Genomic DNA, 21,634 nt, shown 5'->3' with positions numbered 1-21,634 from the left:
AAGTGACTGATTTCATGTAAATCCTTGTAACATTTCACTTTTTAATTAGGTACATCCTTATCAAACACAAAGAGGTTCACCCTCATTTTATTTTCTACCCAGAGAATGAAATACAAGGAACATTAATCATACACCAATATAGTGCCAGACCTAATAACACTTTCGGCATACTTTGACAACTTCTAATCCATCAGTGTATGATGCATTTTATTCCTGTTTCATTCCAAACATTTACTTGAAAGTCAAGAATAAGCTTAAAGTTTTTACATCCAAACATCCCTGGGTACATCTAAAAATATTAAGCCAGTTACAAGTTGAAAAGAAGAACAGGATTAATTGAAACAGAAACAGGAAAAAAAAAAAAGGAAATACAGAGTGTCAGCTGACACAGGGGCAGGACTGTCCACACTGCTGTCCATATGAATCTTTCATCTCCACTGGAACTACTAGTTAAATAAGGATGTGGCAACCCAGACTTCTAATTCTTACTTAATTGTTTTGCCAGGCTTAGAGATCGTACCACAACTACCATGGAAAGACCCTATCATTGACAACTGACAGCAGTCCCCTGGGACAGGGTGCCTTCCTGCTCTACAGTTCTTTTCACTTGAGCTAAAGCACTGCGCAAAGCAGAAACAGAGGGAGTGCACAACCTCCTCCTCAGCAGCTTTCTCTTTTTAGGCCAGGCCTGGGAAAGACAGTGGCCAGGGACTTTTACACTCCAAAGAAAGCTAGCAACTGCTTCTGTGAAATCCAATTAAAAAAGCTAGGAGATGTAATGGAGACAACTCACTAGAAGAGGTATTTTAAACAGTATTCACTGAAAAGAGCTCATCTTACAATTTTCTCTCTACATGCGCAAACTCAGATGAGGCCAGTATTTCACTTCTATTTTTCAACACCTTTGAATGCCTCAGGAGTATTCATATCACACCAAGAAAAGCCGTAATTCCAAACACTGCAATTATTGACCCAGCTTGGAAACACTGACATGAGGGAAATAGACCAGGACTCTCAGCAACCCCTTGCTGAAATACCTCCTACTAATCTGATGAGGGAAAGTGGGATTTCTCTGTCCACCATGGCTCAATACCCTGATTACATTTTTCAGGGATGCAGCTTGGAATGGTAGAACTGTTGCATATGTGAGTCTGAAAAATCTCAATTAACTAATTCATGAGGCACATGCTCTAGTCTTCCCAGCATTCCTGCACCCCCCTCACATGATATTCAGTCAATCACTCTCTGCTAATACAGTCTTCACTCTGCATTTTGCTTTCACATGATTTTTGCCTTTCTGGCTAAAAAAAAAAGTCTTTAATTGACAAGATGCTAGGCACAATTCCGAAGTAGCAAAGAGGTTCCCTGTGGGGTTCATGGATTGGCTGCATACAGCAGTGCAAGCTCTTCTGTAATCACATGTAAAAGCATGCCTGCTAAGAGGAATGCGAGACTATTAAAAAATAGAAAGGTTTACACACTTTTGGAAGGAGATATAAGCCACAGCTACTGTTTAAAACAAGTACAGGAAATTTGGAGGAAGTAGAATTTTAGAAAGTTAAAAAGCTTAATATGGAACCTGAATTAGATCTTCACAATTACCAGGGCAAAAAAGTGTTCTCAGAGCCTTCTTATAATACTACTCTTGTTCCCATACTAGTTGTAGTAAAGCCTATTTTCAGAAAGAAATAAAACATAAATGAGGGATGCTTGCTTTTTAGGAAAAAGGATGATACTGGAATCTAAAATTCTAACACACATTATGCATGACTTCACACCCTGGAAGTGACAAAAACAAAAGCATCAGACACACTTGTACTTCATGGCATGCTGTGATTAAGTTTTATTTTCTTCATCCGATTTGTTTAATTACTTTGAGATACACTAAGTTGACAAAAGTCTCAGAAAAGTAGTCATAAAATGATGACTTTTCAGATAGGAATGTAACTCAACCCTAGCACAACTCCACTGACTTGCTGTGAGCACCAAGAAAGGTACAGTCAGTCCATCATTATCATTACTAAACTGTTAACACTGTACTGGTGTTACCTAAAAAAAATAATCAAAAAATCCCAATCTTGTACCAAAGAGTTTACAGTCTGAAACCAGCCGCAGTAATGCTAAACACTATGATACTAGCAGGTAGCTTCTACACAGTCAAATAGGAGGCTAGTGTTAATATACAGTCATAGGCAGTAAATTCACAAGCTGAGAAGGAAAGTAACTCAAGGGTACTATAACAGAAGATCTTCTGAAGATCTTTGCATAACCACAGTTCCTTCTCTAGCGCAGAGTAATCAAAGTCTGGAATAAGCCAGAAGGATCGAGTGAGAAAGTTGGATCAGAACTATGATGTAGCATCAGGAAAAAGGCAGAGAAGTCAAGACTTCCATTTACTCCAGCTGGGCAAAGCAATACAAAAGGCTCCATACAAAAGACTACAGAACTGAAGCAATGAAAAGGCAGAGAAAATACTGGAGCAATTAGAGAGGGAATACATTTAAGTAACACCAGACAAGGAAGTCTGCTGCACTTTGGGCTAGGAAGTCAGTGCAGAGAAAGTCACAGATCCATTGAGCAGAATACAGCAATCCAGTTTGGCACAAGGTTAACAAATTAAAAACAAGTTTTTGGCAGGAGCAAATATGCACACTCCAAAAAAAAGAATATAAAATTAATAACCTAGGGAAGTTTAATATACAAAATGTATATGAGAAATAAACAACATCTTATAAATTGATTTAATAACAAACTCATGCATCTTAGCTTTAAACCAATAAATGATAATATGAAAAAAGGCCCAGTCCTACAGACTTTAACCACAATGGGTATTGCTACACGGAACTGTTATGATAGGACTTCAAGCATGGGAGCAGAAGTCTAAAGGCAACGTCCTCAAATTAGGAACATACATTAACTCCTAAATACTGCTGGTGGTATACTGTTGGAATATATCCGATAAACTAACAAGATATCCTTGCTGGTGGTATACTGTTGGAATATATCTGATAAACTAGATGTCCTTAGAGAACACTTAACATTAGTTCTAGCTTCACTGTGCAGTCAGAGTATTTGTAAAGCATTACAGAAAGCTTATGACAACTTTTGCCTCCTGAAGTTTAGTGAAAACAAGACATTGCTGAAGAAGTCATTTGTGACTAGAAGCAAGAAACAGACTCAGATCTTACAATGTTACTCATGTTTTAACTACACATTAAGAATACTGTTTTGCAAATTTTGGAGCCAATTTTGATCAGTCTGGGGATCTTCATCTTCAGTGAAGCCAAGGCTGCCAAGTCATTGCAAGATTGGGCCTCAATCCTATGCAGTTAACTAAAATAGCTACAAGAATCAAAACAAAACATAACTTGTGCACTACAGCTGTGCAGTACCACAGTAACTTTCAAACCCTTCAGCTTTTATTTCATAGATGTTCAGCATGGCTCTAACCCATGGGCTTTTATGACTGATGCATCTGCATGAAGCTTCTCATGAATGTTGCAAGCTTCTGAACATCCTCTACGGTCACTGCATTATATAAAGAGGCACGGATTCCTCCCACAGATCTAAATTGAAAAGAGAAGGGGATAAAAAAATAGAATGGTTTTGTAAATTCTAAAAAAGACATTAATAATGTTCACAGGCATTTAAACCTACCCCTACTCCAAAGGGATAAAATTCACATTTTATGTGAATGAGAAGCAACATTAACTCTTCAAGGCAACCATGCAATCTAGAGAAACTCAGTATTTATTAGTTATTTACAGCTCCAACGCTGTAGCCCTGTGAAATCAAAAAGCTGCCTTTTTTAATCCCACAAACACCACTGAACATAGGAAGGTTTTCTTGCAACCAGGTAAACAAGCCACGTAATGAAAGGCTTTATACAGTGACAGAATCTGACCTTAAGAGTCACCTTCTCTGACATTTGCACAGAGCCAGATTTATCAAATTGGAGAAGGAAGCAGAATTAAGGAGAAAGCTCTCTGAGCCCCACCACACCTAAGCAGTAGTTGAGCCACCAGCAGTCTTTGATTAGCCTCTAGACTGCTATTCCCAATTGATGCCAAATCAATATGAGGAACAGCCTGTGAGTGAGAAAGGCTGGTAAGTCAACGCAGAGTGCCTGCTGCTGTATCACTGCAGATACAATTTTATTCTGCACAGGAAAGATTCATCCGATTAATACATACCGATGCCCTTTCAGAGATATCATGTTAAGTTCCACAGCTTTCTCAAGAAATTTCTTTTCCAGCACTTCATCACCCTTGATACTGCCAATACGGAAAGGAACATTCATCCTGCTTCGGTTCTTTTTCTCCACTGGACATCTAGAAAAGTTGCAGAATGTAATGACTAACCCATTTTTGTGCTAAATTTAAATATTAAGCTATACATAATTTCAGAAAGTGAATAATTGCATCTGTTTAGCACCGAAGTCATTCCTCCATAGCTGAAAAGGTCATTACTTTCTATGAAAGAAAGCAGCCTTCCTTTTTTAACCAAGTATAACAATGGAAACAGTAAGTAGAATGCTTATTAACCCTTCCTGACATACTCAAAATTGCCAGAGAGGAATGCACAAGAGGCTTGTAAAAAGACCCAATTTAAAAAAAAAACATAATTAAAAATACCCCTCCACCCATGACAGCCTTAGTTACATTCCCTAGGGTAAGTGAAGTTAGTCACAGTGAACTTTAAGTCTCAAGCAGTTTCTTCTCTTTAGCTTCAAAGACTGACACAATTTTTATGCGATGTAGATTCTTGCAGGGTTTCATTAGGAAGTAGTTCTTATAAAGTACATGTAAATTTCATACCTATTATTATTCTATTTGACAAAGAATGGGTATCATTCTTTTTTAGTTCCTCCCTCGTTCCTTTGTACAGATGTCTCCATTATGAAGAGAAAAAGATCAATCATCGTATCTGCCAATGCAAATTTTCTGCTTCAGATGCAACCAGGAAAACACTCTTCAAAAAGGCCTATGCTTGTAAGCATTCCCATATCTGAATAGCTGTAACTACGCTATAGTTTTTAGAAATCCAGTTGCTACTAGGCAATCTGACATTACTTAGTACACAGACTTTGGAAAGCAAACTGCAAATGGCACACAGCACTCTGTGGAAAAAAGTCTCCATTTGCTAAATGGCTTGCCATACTGCTTACCCAGTGAAGCATGCCACAGATTAGGTGGCACATTACAGCGCTGAAGGCAGCTTCAAATAGGTCTTCCTTTTAGTCATAGATACAATAAAAAAAAAAAGTCTTAACTGTATTACTTAGTAAGATGCATACAGCTCAGTTAGTGAAGCTTGCTTTGCCTTCCCAATTGACTATTTACCATCCCATCTGCATTGCATTTCCCACTCACAGCCTTACAGACCAGCTTGCCAGAAATAGATTTCTATTTGTCACAAAATGTTTTTTCAAGGCTTCATTTGCTTACTGAGGTTTATGAAAAACCCTCAGGATTTCAGTAGAGTAGGATCACAATCCTGATCATGACAATGCTAAAGGCAAAGCTGTTCTCATTAACTAAATGGATAAGCAGAATGTATTCAATATTATGATGAAACTATACCCCTGCCAATTAAGGTTGCAGCCAGCTTTAATTTAAAATCCAAATTTAATTTGCCCTATCCTAACTTTGACTTGAAAGTTAATTAGGTCCCAAAACTGTTGATTTTTTACTAAAGGAAAGTATTTTGCAGTTTCATAGTCAATTACTAGTTTTTGAGCTTGGTGAATATTAGAATTATTCCGAATTACAACATCAGCTTTTAACTATACATATTCTGGGTCTTGTGAGCTCAAAAATGCCTTGCAACAGTATGTAAAAATCAGAGAGTTAAATATGCTTTGGAAAACCTTCAAAAAAATTGAAGAAAAAAAACATACACAAAGAAATGTATTACATTTTTATTACATCTAGGTCTGATCTTCCTCCTATTTCAGAAAGTGTTTCAGAACTTAACACAGCCTAGTAAAAATGCTCTCCTAGACAGAGAAAAAGCAGAGTGTGACTACTGAAAGAGATGGTATGAAGAATATGATGCAGAATTAGTCTCTACAATTTCTTACAAGCCACCTTCTCTGTATTTCCCCAAGAGATTCAGTAAGCATACAAACCCAGAATCTGCATATCTGGTTTTTGTATACTTTTCTCCTAGGCTCCTGCATTTTATTAATATTAATGTGCTTCACAACTGATCTATACAGGATAACTTGAAATAACTTCCTACTGGAATGAGATTCATCCTTGGATAGTTATCAAGTGAATGGTTTGCACAAATATTTCCTGTAGGATTCCTCAAAATTTCTATATACTGAAAAGGTAACTTAAAAAATAAGCTGCAATCAGAATCTTAAGTTATGAATATGTTTGGCTCTGCAACAAGTATTGAAACCAAGGGGAAAAGCACAGCAACTTACACATAGAATCCATTAGATTTGTCTATAATGTCATAAATCATTCGTGATTTGATTAAACTAAGTTTATCCATAGCTGCAGCTCCACCATTATTCTTTATCCATTCCAGTACTAATCCCATGATATAAATACTGCAAGAGGAAAAAACATTTTTCAGTCAGTTTATTAAAAAAAAAGTTCTGTTTAAGAGTTCACAACATGTTTCAGATACAAAATGTTATGTTTGGTTTTAGGGTTGTTAACAACTCAGAATCTGGACTATTTTACAAATTATGACAATTCTAAGCAGGCAATGTTTTTTGGACACAGATGAAGTATCCTGAAATTTAAATGCTACACAAATCTGTTGGACCAAACTTAATCCTTTGCACCACAGAAGGACAAGTCCTGCAGATTTCCTGCAGCCCTGCAGGGCTACCAAGGACATCCCCAGACATGCTGTGTGGACTAACAGTTCACTGAACACGCAACTGTCTGTCAAGTCCCAGAAAGAGTTAGCACAGAAGTTAGTAGCATCCGCACTGTGAAGCTGCTCTAGCAAAGATACAGGGGTGAATCTCAAATGTATGTACATTAATAATGCCAGAAATCTAATCACATTTTCACAAATGTTAAAAATAAAAACTATAATCCCATTTATGTCCAAAAAAACATTTGCCCACACCAACAGTGAAGTTTAGCGAAACAAATTATGATGTATCACACTTAGTTATTACCATTCAAGTTCTATGTAAAGATCTGGAAGCCTACTGGCATCACATGGCTTGGGACCAAGTATTTCAATGCTAGTTACACAAGTGCAACATAAAAAATCCCTGAGGCCTTTTGCCTTTGTGCTTTTGCTACAAAACTCAGCTTGTTCAAGTTCAGGCATTTCCCACGACTACACCACTTTACATAAAAAACTGTTCACAAGTTTTCATGGCATATTTCCAACAAGTTTGCTTTTTTTAATCCCTTCATTACAGATTCCAAGGGCACGCTCAGAGAACATTACCCTACAAGTTTCCCTAACACAAATCTAGCAGTAGGTTGTTTTAAACTTTGCTACTTTTAATTTCTCAGGGGATGCCAGCATCAAATCTTTGAACACTGCAGAAAGACTGCAGAATAACTGAGGTTACAGATTGCCTTTTATGCAAAGCACCTTACAGCTTTGAGATCACAATCTTGCCACATTTATGACAGAACGCTGTCAACTACCCCAGTGTAAAGGATTTAAGTGAAGTACAGCCTATGACCTTGCCTAATATATAGGGCCACATTCACCTCTTGCCCTTACTTCTTTCAGTGAAACTTTTTGGACAAGTAAAGTTTAAAGAAGTCAGCCTTAGAGTCATCCACAAACCCCAGCCAGGTGAAGTCTTTTATCCGTCTTTCATCTCAGTCAAAATAATGTTTCTGGAGCAATTTTAAATGCAAAATGCATTCTGGAGCTTGGAAATGAGATTTTTATAGCAAATTCATTGTTAATTTTAGCAAAGCATATTAGGGTCAAAGAGTCGAGCTCTGAGTGCCAAGAGGTTAAAGCCATTAGCATCACCTTAATTTAATTTAACATCCTGCTGAAGTAGCTTTTGCAAATTCAGTTAATATTTCCTGCTTGTTTGCCAGCAAACCACTAGAGAGCGCGAGGAAGAGAGTAGAGAAAAAGAGAACTAAGAAGCTTTGCCAGTTCCTAACGAAAACTGGAACAGGCATTTAGAGGCAAGCCAAACAGATGTGCACCCTGCCAACATTTCAGTCTGTGTTACATTCTGGATTCTGGAGCGTACTCCAATGTGGGTCTGCAGCATGAAGTGAAATCTGGCAAGACGGTGAACAGAACTTTATTTTCAGCTCCCTTAATCTCCCACTACCCTGTTAACGTTACTGACAGATACTGAGTTACAGCTAAAGCAGCACTTTCTTTTCAGAAGTTCTCTGCAGTGGCTAAAATAAAGATGCAGAATTTAATTTGTTTTGCTTTTCAAACCAGAGGAGCAACACTGTGTTCAAGTGCTGAGATTAAGTAGAACTTTGGTTTTTCAAATGGAAATAGCTTTGTACTTGGAAAACATGAATGGCTGGATTTAAAACCTGGCATGTGCAAGTACACAGTGTCCAAAACAGTATGTGTGACTTGGCAGTCAGGAAAATAATCGGTCATGAAATAGAGGCTTTATCAATTATTGGGGAAAGAGACACACATACAGCCCACGTTACAAAGCTACAATCAGAAAGACGACAAAAATATGGCAACATTGTAAGGCTAATTCTTGTCTTAGGAGCAGCCCTAAGGATACTGGGTGGACCCAGCCAATAGGGCAGACGGGCTGACAGCAAGAGTACATCATTACAGCACTACTCTACAGTATGCATACTCCTTGGGAAAACTAGCTGGGCATTGTAAAATCTGGAATAAACATATGCTCACAAGATTTACTGTTCTTTTGATAAATTAAGTGCCCCTATGTCATTGCAATAGCACACCCCATAGTGAGAATCAGCAGATTCAGAGATACAATTAGTATCACTTAAAAGTCTACTGAATTTAAGTAAGTGATGACATTAAGGTAGGCTTTATACACAGGAATCACTGTACTTTATGCCTGTACAGTGCATTTAATATCTGCTGGACATCATTAGGGAACTTAACTTTGCAGATTCTGACATGTACAAAAAAGCTGTAAGAACTGAGATTAAACATCAATAAAAGATTACATTATCAAATTATCTGAATCAAAGGGAAATCTTATCTTTCTTTAAAAGTAGAAATCATTATTTTCAAAGTAATTTAAAAAACTTCTGGGAAAAAAGGATACCTAGTTTCAAGATTTTCTTTTTTTAAATAATTATTTTAGTAGACATTGGTATAAAAATGCTCCAGATTAAGAATGAGTAGATATTACTGGCTCAACACCTAAATATGTCAGCAGCAAAACATTACTTCACTAGCTATCAAAAGTTAGCAGATAGTAATTTTAAAAGAGCAAGCTGTAGTCTGTTCTGCTTCTTGCATACATTAAATCACCAGGTACATGGCCAGTTTTATGATCCTGATTGCTAGCAATGATTATGAAGCTAGACCAATTTTATTTTTGGATGTGTCAAGTCAGACACTGAGGTGGTACTCAAATATCGAAAGTTATACTAGAGAATAAAAGAAAGCAATGATTAAAATGCCTTTTAAAAAAATTCTTTTACAGTTTCATTTCAAAACTGACAGTAGTAAATGAGGTAGCTAGAACAAAAAACATTAAAAAATTAAAAGTAATACATAGTCTTGTAATATTTTATATTATTAAAACCTTTAATAACAATAATATTTACTATTTTCCAGCAAAGAAAATCAATAGGGATCTGGAGGTTCAAATGCCAAGAACAACCTCAGGAAGAAATTAAATCAAATCTGTACTAAGTGTTCAAGAAGCAAGACTAAGTGCCAGAATACCTACTTGCAATGATAGAAGCATCACCACTGAATTGACTAGAGTTGCGTTCACCTAAGTCAGAACTGGATCCTGAAACTTCTACAATGGAATTACAGCATACAATATTTACTTCTAAAAATACTGTCCTTTATGGCTGAGTCCCACTAGGCAACCTCAAAGCCTACTACAGTCACTTGGCTGGACACTTCCCATGTTTTCACAGGAATCATGCAAAACACACCAACATATCAGTGACTTGAAGGCACTCAACTTCTGAAACTTTTCTTGGTAAGAGCAGCAGATGGCAGTGCAGAAGCTTTCTGAATAAAAGCGATTAAATAGCAGGGTAAATACCTGTAGCATGGTGGAGTGTTATACAAGGAGCCATTCATTGCTTGTGTTTTGTAATCCAGCACTACAGGACATTCTTTCAGTGCAAATCCCAGCAAGTCCTCACGTACTATTACAACAGTAACTCCAGCACAGCCAATATTCTTCTGAGCACCAGCAAAAATTACGCCAAACTTTAACAGGAAGAAGAAAAGAAGGACTTGCTACATGCATTCACTAGCAGGTCTTATAACTGAGTAATACATCAATATCACTATACAACAGGCATACAACTCAGCTGAACAGATTGGAGAATGTGTCAAAAATAAGCAAGTTGTAGGTCAAAGAGTTAGAAGTTCTGATTTCGAAGTGCACTTATAGCTACAGTTGTTATGCCATGTACATCTATTACCAGAACCATGTATCTTGATTCAGCTGATGAAGAACATCACAACAAATTTCCCAATGATTTGCTAAGTGTTTATTTAGTAGTCACAAATAATGCTCCAGGCAGTCTGTCCCAATTTCACACTATTCCAAGCAAATTTACTAAAAATAAATTCATACATACATCACAGTATTTTTAACGAATCTGGTATTTCAGAACAGAGATCATATAATCCACCTGTTCAAAGAGGCAGATCAGGAAAGGCCAAGATGAATGCACTAACAGTTGCCCCTTGTTTTTGCTACACACAGATAAGAAAGGTCAAACACGCTATTCCACTAGTCAGTAACACTTCCCACTCATAATACACTTTACAAACATGAGCAAGTACTGTGTTCTGCCTCTGTATTATCTATGAAACAGACACAGTAATTGCGAGGCACAGGAAGCTTTAGCAGCTTAAAAGGGGTTACAGATTTTCCATGTAAGAGGCAGGATCAAAAATTCTGATTCACAGTACCTGCTATAGCCATATACACTATCTACAGACTAAAAATGATTCAGAAGATATCTTTTTCAGCTACAGTATCAGTGAAGACCACATAGTAGACAAATATTCTTAGACAGCTATGAACACGAATAATTTGAACATATTTCAATATGTTTTTACTGGAAAAAAAAAAGGACAACAGATAGATGTCAAACTTTAAATTTCAACATTTGTATCCACCATCAGATACCCAATTAACAAAATATGATTTCCTTAATTTCACTGCTCCTCAGGTCTGGCCATCCAGACATTTCAAAGTGCCTAATTATATGCATTCAAGCTTGAAAATGCTTTGTGCAGCCACTGTGTCCCATACTGTACCTTGGAAACATCCACAGGTCTGGACAGGAAGTTTGATGACATATCACAAACCAAGACTGTCCCTTTGACATCAGGTACAAAGTCAAACTCCACACCATGAACAGTCTCATTAGCACAGTAATAGACATAAGACGCATCTGGATTAAGATTCCAAGTGCTTGGGTCAGGAATGTCTGAGACAGACAAAAAAGAAAACCAAAGGTCACTGGAGACAAGTAATTTTCCTGGTACGCAATTTTACTTGAACACAGGACTTAAGTGCAAACCCATAACAATTTTACCATATAAAGTATTAATTAGCTTGTTACCAGGAAGATATAAATTAACTGCAAAGGAAACAACACCAGTGGATTCCCAAAATTCTGTGGTGAGCCATCATTAAGCTTGCAAACACTCTTCTGGTTTTCAGCACCTAATTCTTGAAGGTATTTTCATCAAGTTTGCAATCCTAGACTACAAACTACTGCCTTAGGGGTCCAAAACAGCATTTCAGAGAAATTCAGGCGCTGGGTCCAAGAATCCTCCTGGTGCCTTTGGAGCCACAGAAGCATCCAAATTATCACCGGCAAAGTTCTCTAAAGCTGTGTTTCTGAGCATCCCCAGAAGCTTTTCACTCTTGCCCAAGCTGAACACAAGGTTATCCACCTACATCCCATTTAAGCCTGGCAACTGATTTACAAAACTAAGATTTCCTTTGTCAACAGGTAATATACAGGCATGCCCTGACAGCACAGAACAGGTTTTGCATAGAACAAATGGTTGCTCTTCCTTTCTTCTCTCCTCCAAAACATGAGGCAGAAGAAGTGCTGCTATTGCCTCCACCATTATTTACTGCCTCTCCCTTTATCTTCAGCTGCCAAATGGTGAATACACTCCCCTAGACTGGGAATTTGTAGGTTCAATTCCTTCCTGCGCCTCAGAGGCTATAAACTTATCTTCCAAGTGAGTGCCCTTATCACCAGTTAATATACTAACTCATATGGGGATATTCTTCATCTTTCCTGTTGTCACCCTTCCAGTTCAATGCTACAATTTGGACCAGAGGGAAAAGAAGTGAGCATGACTAGCAGGAATAGAAACCAGAACTTAAGTGTCTCTACTCCCAAGAATTATTTATGTATACCCAGTGACAAATCACACACTTAAAATGTTCTTGAAACAGACTCTCTCAAAAATTCCCAATGCCTCAATTAAAGTTAACCTTTTTCTTCTTTCTACACTGTGGTCATTCAGATTGTTACATCCAATAACAAGCTTCAAGAGGAAGAGTTGAAAATGCCCCTTCTATTCCAGAGCCAACTGCCTGTTACGACACATGAATGGGGAAGATAAGTATTTGGGAACCCCTGAAAGTAGGTAACAAAATGCAGGTCTCCCATCTCCTGGGGCAACAAGGTTAAGATCCCAGACATGCTTCTAAATTTCAGAGCAATCTCATTATTGAGTGTACCTGAAACTGAAATACCTTGCAATATCCCTGCAAATAGCTTAAGAACTCAGTTAAATAACAACAACAAATCAGAGAACCCAGACCATTTCCCTACTGATACACATTTGCTTCTTGCCACTTATTTTCTGGGATCTGCTCAGCCTAGTTTCACAATTCTTTTCTGGTGGAGACTGTTAAGTCATCTAACAGATCTCCCAGTGATGAACATGGAGAGATGTGGCAGGCAATCTTTTGACTGCTGGGCAGTCAACTCTAATTAATTAACATTCAATAACCCAACAGCTGAGTTAGACCAATTTTTAGAGCAATTCAAAAAGCTAAGCATTCACATGGATGGATGTAATCATCAACTTACTTGTATAGGTTCCTAGTTTTGGATGAACAATATTCACTTTGGCATACTTCTCTGCTTCTTTAGCTGCTTTTGCTGACCAAGCTCCAGTAACCACATAATCTGCATGTCTTCCCTCCTTTAAACCAATAAGATTAAGCGGGACTGCACTGAACTGACCAGATCCACCTCCTTGGAGGAAAAGAACTTTGTAGTTTTCTGGTATATTTCTGCATGCAAGAAATAACCATTTATATTATTCCCAGAAGACATGATGCATGCTACTTGATATCATGCATTTAACAGCAACTGAGGAAGAACACTGTCATTTTAGAAGACTCTTTGCCAAGAGGTTAAACCAAATCCCATTAACTTACCTAAACACTGGTCTTTAGTAACAACTGAAGTATTAAGATTAATGCTATACATTTTACTGATAAAAATTTGCTGAAAATAAGCTTTTTTCCTGCCTTGGATAGCATTAAACAAATTCACTCCTGAATAGCTCTACTGGTGTAGAGTATACACACACTTGAAAGATACTCCAGCAGAATTAATGCTCACTTGTAATTTTGTCTATTGCTAGCTTCATAGCTTTTCTGTCAGGCTAAGAACTTCACAAAGTACTCACAGTAGAATTCAGCTTTGAGACCCTTCAGTTTGAAAGTGCAACTAGATAGTAAATCGTACATGCAAAGCAAGTGTCATAAGGAGTTGTTCATACAGGCACAAAAAGCACTTGCTGAAATTATTCATTAAAACCCCTCTGTCAATGACTCACAGCCAGTCACAGCCAGAATTAATCTTTTATATGAAATGACCAACATTTTTAACTATGAGAACACTAATTCTAAACACGATATATTTATGTCAGATTTTTAAAAATGTGTCACACTACAAATAAGAAAAGGGCTCCTGATGAGTGATTCTAAAACATATCCATAGAGCTTATCTTAATAAAATCAGACTGATTAGTAGTATAGAGGTGATCTGTACATTACTTGAGAACTGATTTCTATTGTTTCCACTTATGCCCTTCATTAATTCTATGAAGGTGATAAAAATCAAAATTTCAGAGGAAAGTCAACTACTCAGTGTATAGTAGAGACACAAAAAGTATTGTAACCTAATACAAGCCCTTTGTCAAATTCAAACAAATCAGCATCAAAACAAACAGAAGACCAATGTTCTTTCCAAGATTATTACTCTCAGACACAGTATCTAAACAAAAAGAAAAAAAACAAAAACCAAACACACAAACAGGTGCTTTCAAGGAAAGGCCTCCACATTAGTCATTATTGGTGCAACTAGCACAAGCATAAAATAAAAATAAGCAGGAAGTAATTCACTTACAGCAACTCACGCATGAGATTTTCAGCTGTATTCAAAATTTTTGTGAAATCTGAGGTTCGATGGCTCATTTCTTTGGTGGAAAGAAAAGTAGAAATAATATGAAACAAAATGATAATACATGAATGCAGTTTAAAAATTGTGTTACGCTTTAAACGTTTTACACTACAGGCCCAAAATGCCTGAAGGCTCCCATTCCCAGTTCCAACTCTTTCTTTTTTTTTTTTTTTTTTTGCTGAGCCTTCCCAAATACCTACACAAGACTCATACCCCCAGTCTTGTCCAGATCCAGGCAAATCCAGTCCATTCACTTTTGGCATCCACATGACCTTACTACACTGAGGAACAGCTACATTTGCATGAAAAACATACTCCCTAGAAAGATGTAAGTTTTCCTCACTCTAAGAATCTTCCCTGCTGCTAAATCTGTAGCAAGTATAGAGTAACGTACAGGGAGTTGTTTTGCTCTTTTATTTTTAACAAGACTTCTTCATGCAGTAATCCTAATTAAACATAAAGGACACTTAATACTAATTGCTTTCATTAAATCCATATGCTTTCTTCCATGTCCAAGAGGGTACAATTTAAACATGAATCCTGCAGAGACTGCTGCACATTCTACTTTTAGCAACCAAACAGTTTCCCAAGATTAGTAAAATGCTGACCATCTTCTTGCATAAAATTTTCATGCAACTGCAGCTAAAAAGCCAGTCAGCTACTCACATGGCACAGGAGACACCTCCTCCTCATGACAGAAGAGCACTGCCTTCCTAATGGGAGGGACGCTATACATCAAATACACCTGAAGCAATTTGCCACATAGTATATGAGATGCCATATATGGTACCTATATACCTATATACACACACACGTGTATAGTATGTGTATATCTGTGTATAGTTTGTGTAAATGTATACAGTATTTTATATATATATAAATTTTTTTTTATATAATGCCTACATATATATACACACACACATACATACACACACATCCCTGCCCAAAGATCCAAAAGTACTAATGTTTTACATATGATTAGTTATCTTTTTTTTGTCTCTAGTCCTTTGTTTTGCATCACTGAACATCTGGCTATGTATCATTTTATGGTCTCCTGATGAATGGTAGAAAAGCAGTATGAAATGTATATCTCTGGACATACATGTTACCAGAATAAGGTATTAGAAGAGAAAAGGAGCTGAAATACCAAGATCAAAAACTCTCATTAAACAACTTGGTTAAACCTCTACATTCTGAAAAAATAGAGAATTTTTAGAGTCTTACCAAGAACACTTATACCAAGTCCTTTGTAGTCCACCAGTTCTTTCTGTGCTTCTAATAACACCTAACAAAAGAAAAAAATACACAAATAAATTAAGGGAATTTTCCACTATCTGGAGTCACTAATGCATCAAGCATATGCCAGCTGCTCCATACTGCAATAACCAGACACTTGTCAAGTGAGATTAGCAGAAGTATAGCCACCAATATAATTTTGTTGTATCTAGTAGCTGAAGGCTTTTCATAAGATAGCATAATTAAATCATATGCTTGTTGTGGAGACCATGTTTTAAGTTATTATTTCAACAGCTACATTTCAGAGTGATTTCTAGGAGTTGAGTGGAGCTCCCAACCTTTTATGGAATGCATTAGTGTTTGTATATGTACTCTTTCTAATCAAGCATCTTACATACCCACCCCTCCACCCTGTGTTCTTTCACTTGACTTGTACAAATAGGAGAACACAAGGTATTGAGGAAAACAAAGTGAAAAAAAAAAAAAAATCACACTGGGGAATTGGATACCTCAAACTGATTCAACAGGACAAGGCCTAGTTTCACAGAATGAAGTCCTGCACTTTTTGAAGATGAGCCTTCTCTACGTTATTGAAAGTTAAGAAAGAAATCAAGCAAAATTTTCAGGCAACCAAAGAACACAGGTCATTCCTAGAAGCCCTAGCCAGGTAATCCACTGCTTCAGCCTTCCATTCTTCTTTCTTCTCCCATAGCTCCCAAATATCAGCAAAGTGGAATTAGATTCTAACCATTGGATCGGCAGCTTCCGATTTCAGTAAATTCTTGTGTGAGAGCCAGAACATTCTTAGTTCTTCCTAAACGAAGCAGGAGGAGAGGGAGCCCTAGTAGAAAAGCCACCAAAACAAATGCTGTATGCATGCACCCCAGGATCTGCCATGAAACCACATGCTCTGGACAGTTGCAGGAACAAGAAATCTACCTTGCTGACAGGGTATCTGTCGACTGTAACAGCTGGTCACCAAGAGGTCAACCAGAAACAACTGTGCTGCTTTTGATGTTAGGGGTTGTAAAGTTCTGACCAACATGTTTCACGTGCAAACTTATCCATGCCAGAGAAGGGGGCAAAAAGTCAAAGGGAACACACAGACTATTAGAAAGTGCTTGTTAAACCTCCTGATAAAATCCAGTTCTGTTAGAAACATTCTTTATCTGACAACCTGCACATGCCTTAAAATAGACATTCATGATACACTTTACAAAAGCCCCAAAGAGCTCCATCCACCTTCTTGCTTCAGTGAGCCTGAGCGCTTCATATGTGGCATCAGCCCACAATCAAAGTGAAACAACTGTGATACAGTAGTCCATATAAGAGCACTGCATTTTCCAGAGGGGAAAACAGATTAATAATATTGGAGTTCAACTATGCTCTCCTCAAACCCTAAACCCAGTTGTCAGTACTCCCTGTTGGAGAGTTGGATACTGCAGCAGTTCTAATAAAAGCCCCTTTTGGAATCAAGGGTTCAAGATGGAAGAACAAATTTCTTTGCAGCATAATCTACAAAGGACACTTCCACGAGAAGAGTGAAAGAAAAGGAAAAAAAAAAAAAGCTGCTGTGTGGCAAATTTGTTTACCTAAAGAAACAACACATAAAATAACGAAGCAAGCTATGAAGGAAACTAAGAAGAGAACAAAAAAGTTTCCACAACACGTAACTCTTAAGTCGAAAGTCAGATGCGTACAATTTGGCAGAAACCACCCCCTCTCCATATGTTGCTGGATAATCTATGGCTGCTGATGCAACCTTCCGGAGGGTTGAGTCTCCTCTATGCTCATTACCATTTTTTAAGTAAAGACTTCTCAGGGAATTACCATGTTATTTGTCAGCTGACAAATAAGGTACTCAACACAGCCGCCCTCGCGCATCCGAGAACTTACTTTCCATCCCAAAGGCGATCCAGCCCTCCAGGAATGGCCACATCGGGTCAGATTCGGAAAAAAAACTCTGGGAGGGCAATCGCGACACCCCACCGGGGCGCGCCCCCAGGACGCCGAACGGACCAGGGCACCGAACCGGGGGGGCAGGGGGAGAAGAAAGGAGGCTTCGCTCCCGCGCGGCTCATCCTTTTCGCTGCTACTTGCCCGAGCGTCCCCAGCCCTCGCTTTGCCGCCGGCGCCCGCGGAAGCCCCCCCGGGGCAGCCGGGCTGGGAGGCGGAACCGCGCTGCGCCGCGACGCCCGGCGGGCACCCGCCGCCGCCCCGCCGCCTCAGCCCGGCCGGGAGCCCCCCCTCGGCCCGCGGGCAAAGCCGCCTGCCGCGGGCAAAGCCGCCTGCCCCCGCCAGCGCCGCTCCCCCCGCGCTAGCGCCGGGCGGACGGGGGCGGACACACACCCCCGCCCTCCGCCATGCCCCGGCCCCGGCCCGCGCCGGGAAGGGCCCCCCGGCCCCTACTCACGGAGCGCGGCAGCTTCGCCGGCCCGGCCCCGAAGTTCGCCACCTGCCGCCCGCACTCCATAACGCCCCCGCCGCAGCCAACACCCTCCCGCCGCAGCCGGCGGCCCCACCGCCACTATAAACCCCCCGCCGCCAGCCCGCCGATTGGCTCCTGTCACACACACCCAGGGGGCGGGGCTGCAGCCGGCCCGCCCCGCCCATTGCCCCACCCTCCGCCGGCAGCGCCCCGGCCGCCCATTGGCAGGGCGGCCACGAGGAGGCAGCGTGATCGGGCTGAGGAGCGCGGGGCGGCCCCGCCCCCGCCGCCGCCGCCGCCGCCGCCGGGGTGCGTCCGCCTTCTGAAGGAGGGGGGCGGCGTTCTTCACCGAAGGAAGCCGAAACGGGTGGGTGCCGGGGAAGGACTCGGAGCGGTGAAAGGGATTTAAACGTGCCTTGCGTTGGGAAAACCTCGTCAGCCTTGCCGAGGCTTCGTCGCACGCGCAGCCGCGGGTGGGCGGGTAGGTAGAAAGAGGGAAAGCGAGCAAGAGAGCGTGTCCTACGGTAACTTCACTGTTGGTTTTTCCCCCGTGCAGTTGCTGCTGCGGAGCTGGGACGCTTGTTCCAAAAGTAATCTGTACGAGTGCATGAGAAATGAAAAAATAGCAGTCCGTCCTTACAGTGCGTTTCAGCTGATACTTCACCTTGAAAGAGGTGGTTTCACAGTACCCAAATGTCATCCTATTTTGTGCAAAATTCTTTCCTCGTAGAGGAGCAGGATCCCTGCCTTCTCTGATCCAAGAAATATCTGCGTGTTGTGCACCGCTTCCCCAAACAGCCTATTGCAGGCAAATTGCTATTTGGAATTCACAGAAAGGGAATAAAAACAAGAGAGCTGTGAAAATCAATTTCATGGAATGGATAGCAGAGCTGGGACTTGCCTTGAGGTCTGCCAAATCCTAAGCTAACATCCCTAAATACTAAACTAGTCTTTCCACAGATACCTTGGTGTAAGTTCACTGAAAACTTAGAGTTAATACAATTAAACTGTTGCAACTGAAGGAAAGACTTCAGCTCATCCAATTTCTTCTGATTGTTTTAGTGAGAGACATACTGCCTTACAATCAGTTTTCAGAAGTTAAAGGCAGTAGCAGTAAATCAACTTTGACAAAACAAGCCATTAAGTATGACTGAAAACAGATGGGCTTTATGGAATCCCATAATTTTCAAGTATCTTAGAAGACATTCACGATTCTCGTACGTAGCTGTATAAAGCACAGCTCTTGAACACCTTAGTCTGCCCAGTGCTATCCGTAATGCTGACCCGACTTTAGTCCTGTGCATGTTCACCAACTTTATCATCAACATTAATCACCTGTATACCAAATCTGCATTCCTTTCAGAAAGGAAAGTGTTGATGTCCATTATCTTGTGAATACTGAGATTTATATAAAAGGTCATTTTTCATTACAAATTATTTCACTGAAGAAATACTGACTACTTGGATTTGTTCCTTTTCCTGTCAAGCCAGGTCATACCTAGAACGATAAAAAGAATTTACAGATTACAGCCTGATCCAGTATTTAGTTAACAGATTTTCATCTTATGCAAGTTACTTTGTTTAAAAGGTTGTGAACAGATAGGGTGGTTTTAGAGCAAAGATAGCCTTCATTTCAATAACAGCAATAGCTTAAGAAAAACCTACCAAACTCACTTTCAGACGCCAGAACCCTCCTCAGTTCTAAAGAGATAATAGCAAATTTCACAGGCATTACAGGCTGGATACATTCTCTTCAAAACACCGAAGTATTTTTAAAATATGTCTCAGGCCACAACACCCAGAACACCTACATTACCTCTAATCATTAGAATTGGTTCTAATTAAATAGAAGCCCCTACTGAAATGCTCAGTAACAACACAGATGTGACTAAAAGGTAATTATTTTTACTGGAATCTCAAATAGAAACAGGCTTAAGAGATATGAGCTCCTCCTAGGGGCTTTTCCCCATATGGAACCCAGACTACCTATGTCTGCCTGGAGAGGTGGGTTCAAACTCCAACCAGCTGGGGAAAAGGTATCCTAGGTAGGAAGGGGTAGTGGAAGCAGTCAGAAAAAGTTTAGGTTGGTGATTCAGGTCAGGAAGCCTGGCCACTACTACGGGACGTGCTTCAACATGCGAGCAGGATCGGTCTTGAATCCTAACTGCGTGGCACAGACCATAAGGTAAATTAAAACTCTGGAATTAAAAGTGTAATTCAAGCCTCTGACACAAAGAGCTAGAACACAGAAATAGAAACTAGGCAAGCTGGTGCTGGTATCAGCTCAGACTACGGGGAGTAAATATCAGGTATTGTAGTTTTTCAGTTCAGGAAAGTCCCATCCTGCCCAAAAGGGTCAAAAGTAGCAACTCCCATGAGATCAGAGGACAACTGTGCTGGAAGCCTTGCCACCCAGAGCTTTAGAAAATCCAGTTCATATTGTGCATTGACAGGGACTAAATAAAATTGGTAAGGATGTATAAACCAGAAAGTTTCCTGAACACAGAATAGTCAGTTTTTACTACATGCAAGGGATTATTACGCTTTCACAGTTGGAGAGAACAAAGAGGAATAGTAAAGGTCACACCAGAGTTTTGTTTCTACTGGATTTAGATTTCTCCTATTTTAGTATTTACCTACCAGCAATTATGATTTAATATATTTATGACATCAAAAAGCATAAATTCATTACATAAATATTCATAGTCACCCAATATAAAATACAAGCTTTCAGAACCATGACTTCCAGGAATGCTTCTGGCTTCTAGCACTTGACAGAGAACCTGACCCTTCAAGTGCCACAAATCCCAGCAGATGAATGTGAATTTGTATAATTAATACGTAAGAAGAGCAAGCTGTACTTACTATGACGTATAACTGGAAAAAAAAACCCCAACAAAATAAAACAAATGAAACAAATCAGAGAAAGTGTAGTATTTAAATGAAGTTTCAGAGCTTTCAGTGAACTTTTATTGGGTTCATCGTGACTTCATGTTATGCTGGACAGCAAAACCTTCATCGCCTACTGCTGGAAAAGAATCAGCTCGCTCAAGGAGAGCAAGCACACACGAGTTCCCTGTCTGGTACAATAACTGACAAACTGACGTCACTATTAAAAGACAAATAATGCTGACTACATAGTAACCTGGCAGCTGTTTCAGGAGGCAGTTGGGATGTCTCATCCAGCAAACCAGTGCGACCAGCAAATTTTGGGGGGACTTAAAACAAGATGCAGGTAGTTCAGACAAGGATTTGGTGTTACTTTGTTTTTCAGAGATCTGGCTCCAAATATTGAATTATGAAGTATGAAAAGTAATTCTTGGGAAGCCCAAATGAAGAGAGAAAAAAT

The 21,634-nt window shown here is 39.6% G+C and overlaps 1 protein-coding gene across 1 annotated transcript; it reads right to left on the bottom strand.

Annotated features, from left to right (window-relative positions):
- Window positions 1-1,792: 1,792 nt before the first annotated feature.
- PSAT1 (phosphoserine aminotransferase 1) lies at window positions 1,793-18,393 on the bottom strand. The gene is made up of 9 exons (XM_075020312.1): window positions 18,271-18,393; window positions 15,846-15,906; window positions 14,568-14,637; window positions 13,239-13,444; window positions 11,434-11,606; window positions 10,199-10,368; window positions 6,434-6,562; window positions 4,194-4,331; window positions 1,793-3,566 (listed from the first exon to the last, which is right to left on the bottom strand). Exons 1-9 carry the CDS (start codon window positions 18,328-18,330, stop codon window positions 3,461-3,463), a joined length of 1,113 nt encoding a protein of 370 aa, XP_074876413.1. The 5' UTR covers window positions 18,331-18,393; the 3' UTR covers window positions 1,793-3,460.
- Window positions 18,394-21,634: the final 3,241 nt, after the last annotated feature.

The sequence above is a fragment of the Buteo buteo genome, chromosome Z, assembly GCF_964188355.1.
Source record: "Buteo buteo chromosome Z, bButBut1.hap1.1, whole genome shotgun sequence".
In the NCBI taxonomy this organism is placed as follows: Eukaryota; Metazoa; Chordata; class Aves; order Accipitriformes; family Accipitridae; genus Buteo; species Buteo buteo.
Note: the sequence above shows the minus strand (reverse complement) of the source record. Positions and strands in the feature narration are given on the sequence as shown.

What these genes read in the sequence shown, in the direction of transcription:
- PSAT1 (XM_075020312.1), bottom strand. Translation starts at nt 18,330, where the DNA reads ATGGAGTGCGGGCGGCAGGTGGCGAACTTCGGGGCCGGGCCGGCGAAG. An exon ending in CGGCGAAGCTGCCGCGCTCC is followed by an intron (nt 15,907 to 18,270) that starts GTGAGTAGGGGC and finishes TTCTTTTGTTAG; the next exon opens with GTGTTATTAGAAGCACAGAA. An exon ending in ATATCTCTGAAAGGGCATCG is followed by an intron (nt 3,567 to 4,193) that starts GTATGTATTAAT and finishes TTTTCAATTTAG; the next exon opens with ATCTGTGGGAGGAATCCGTG.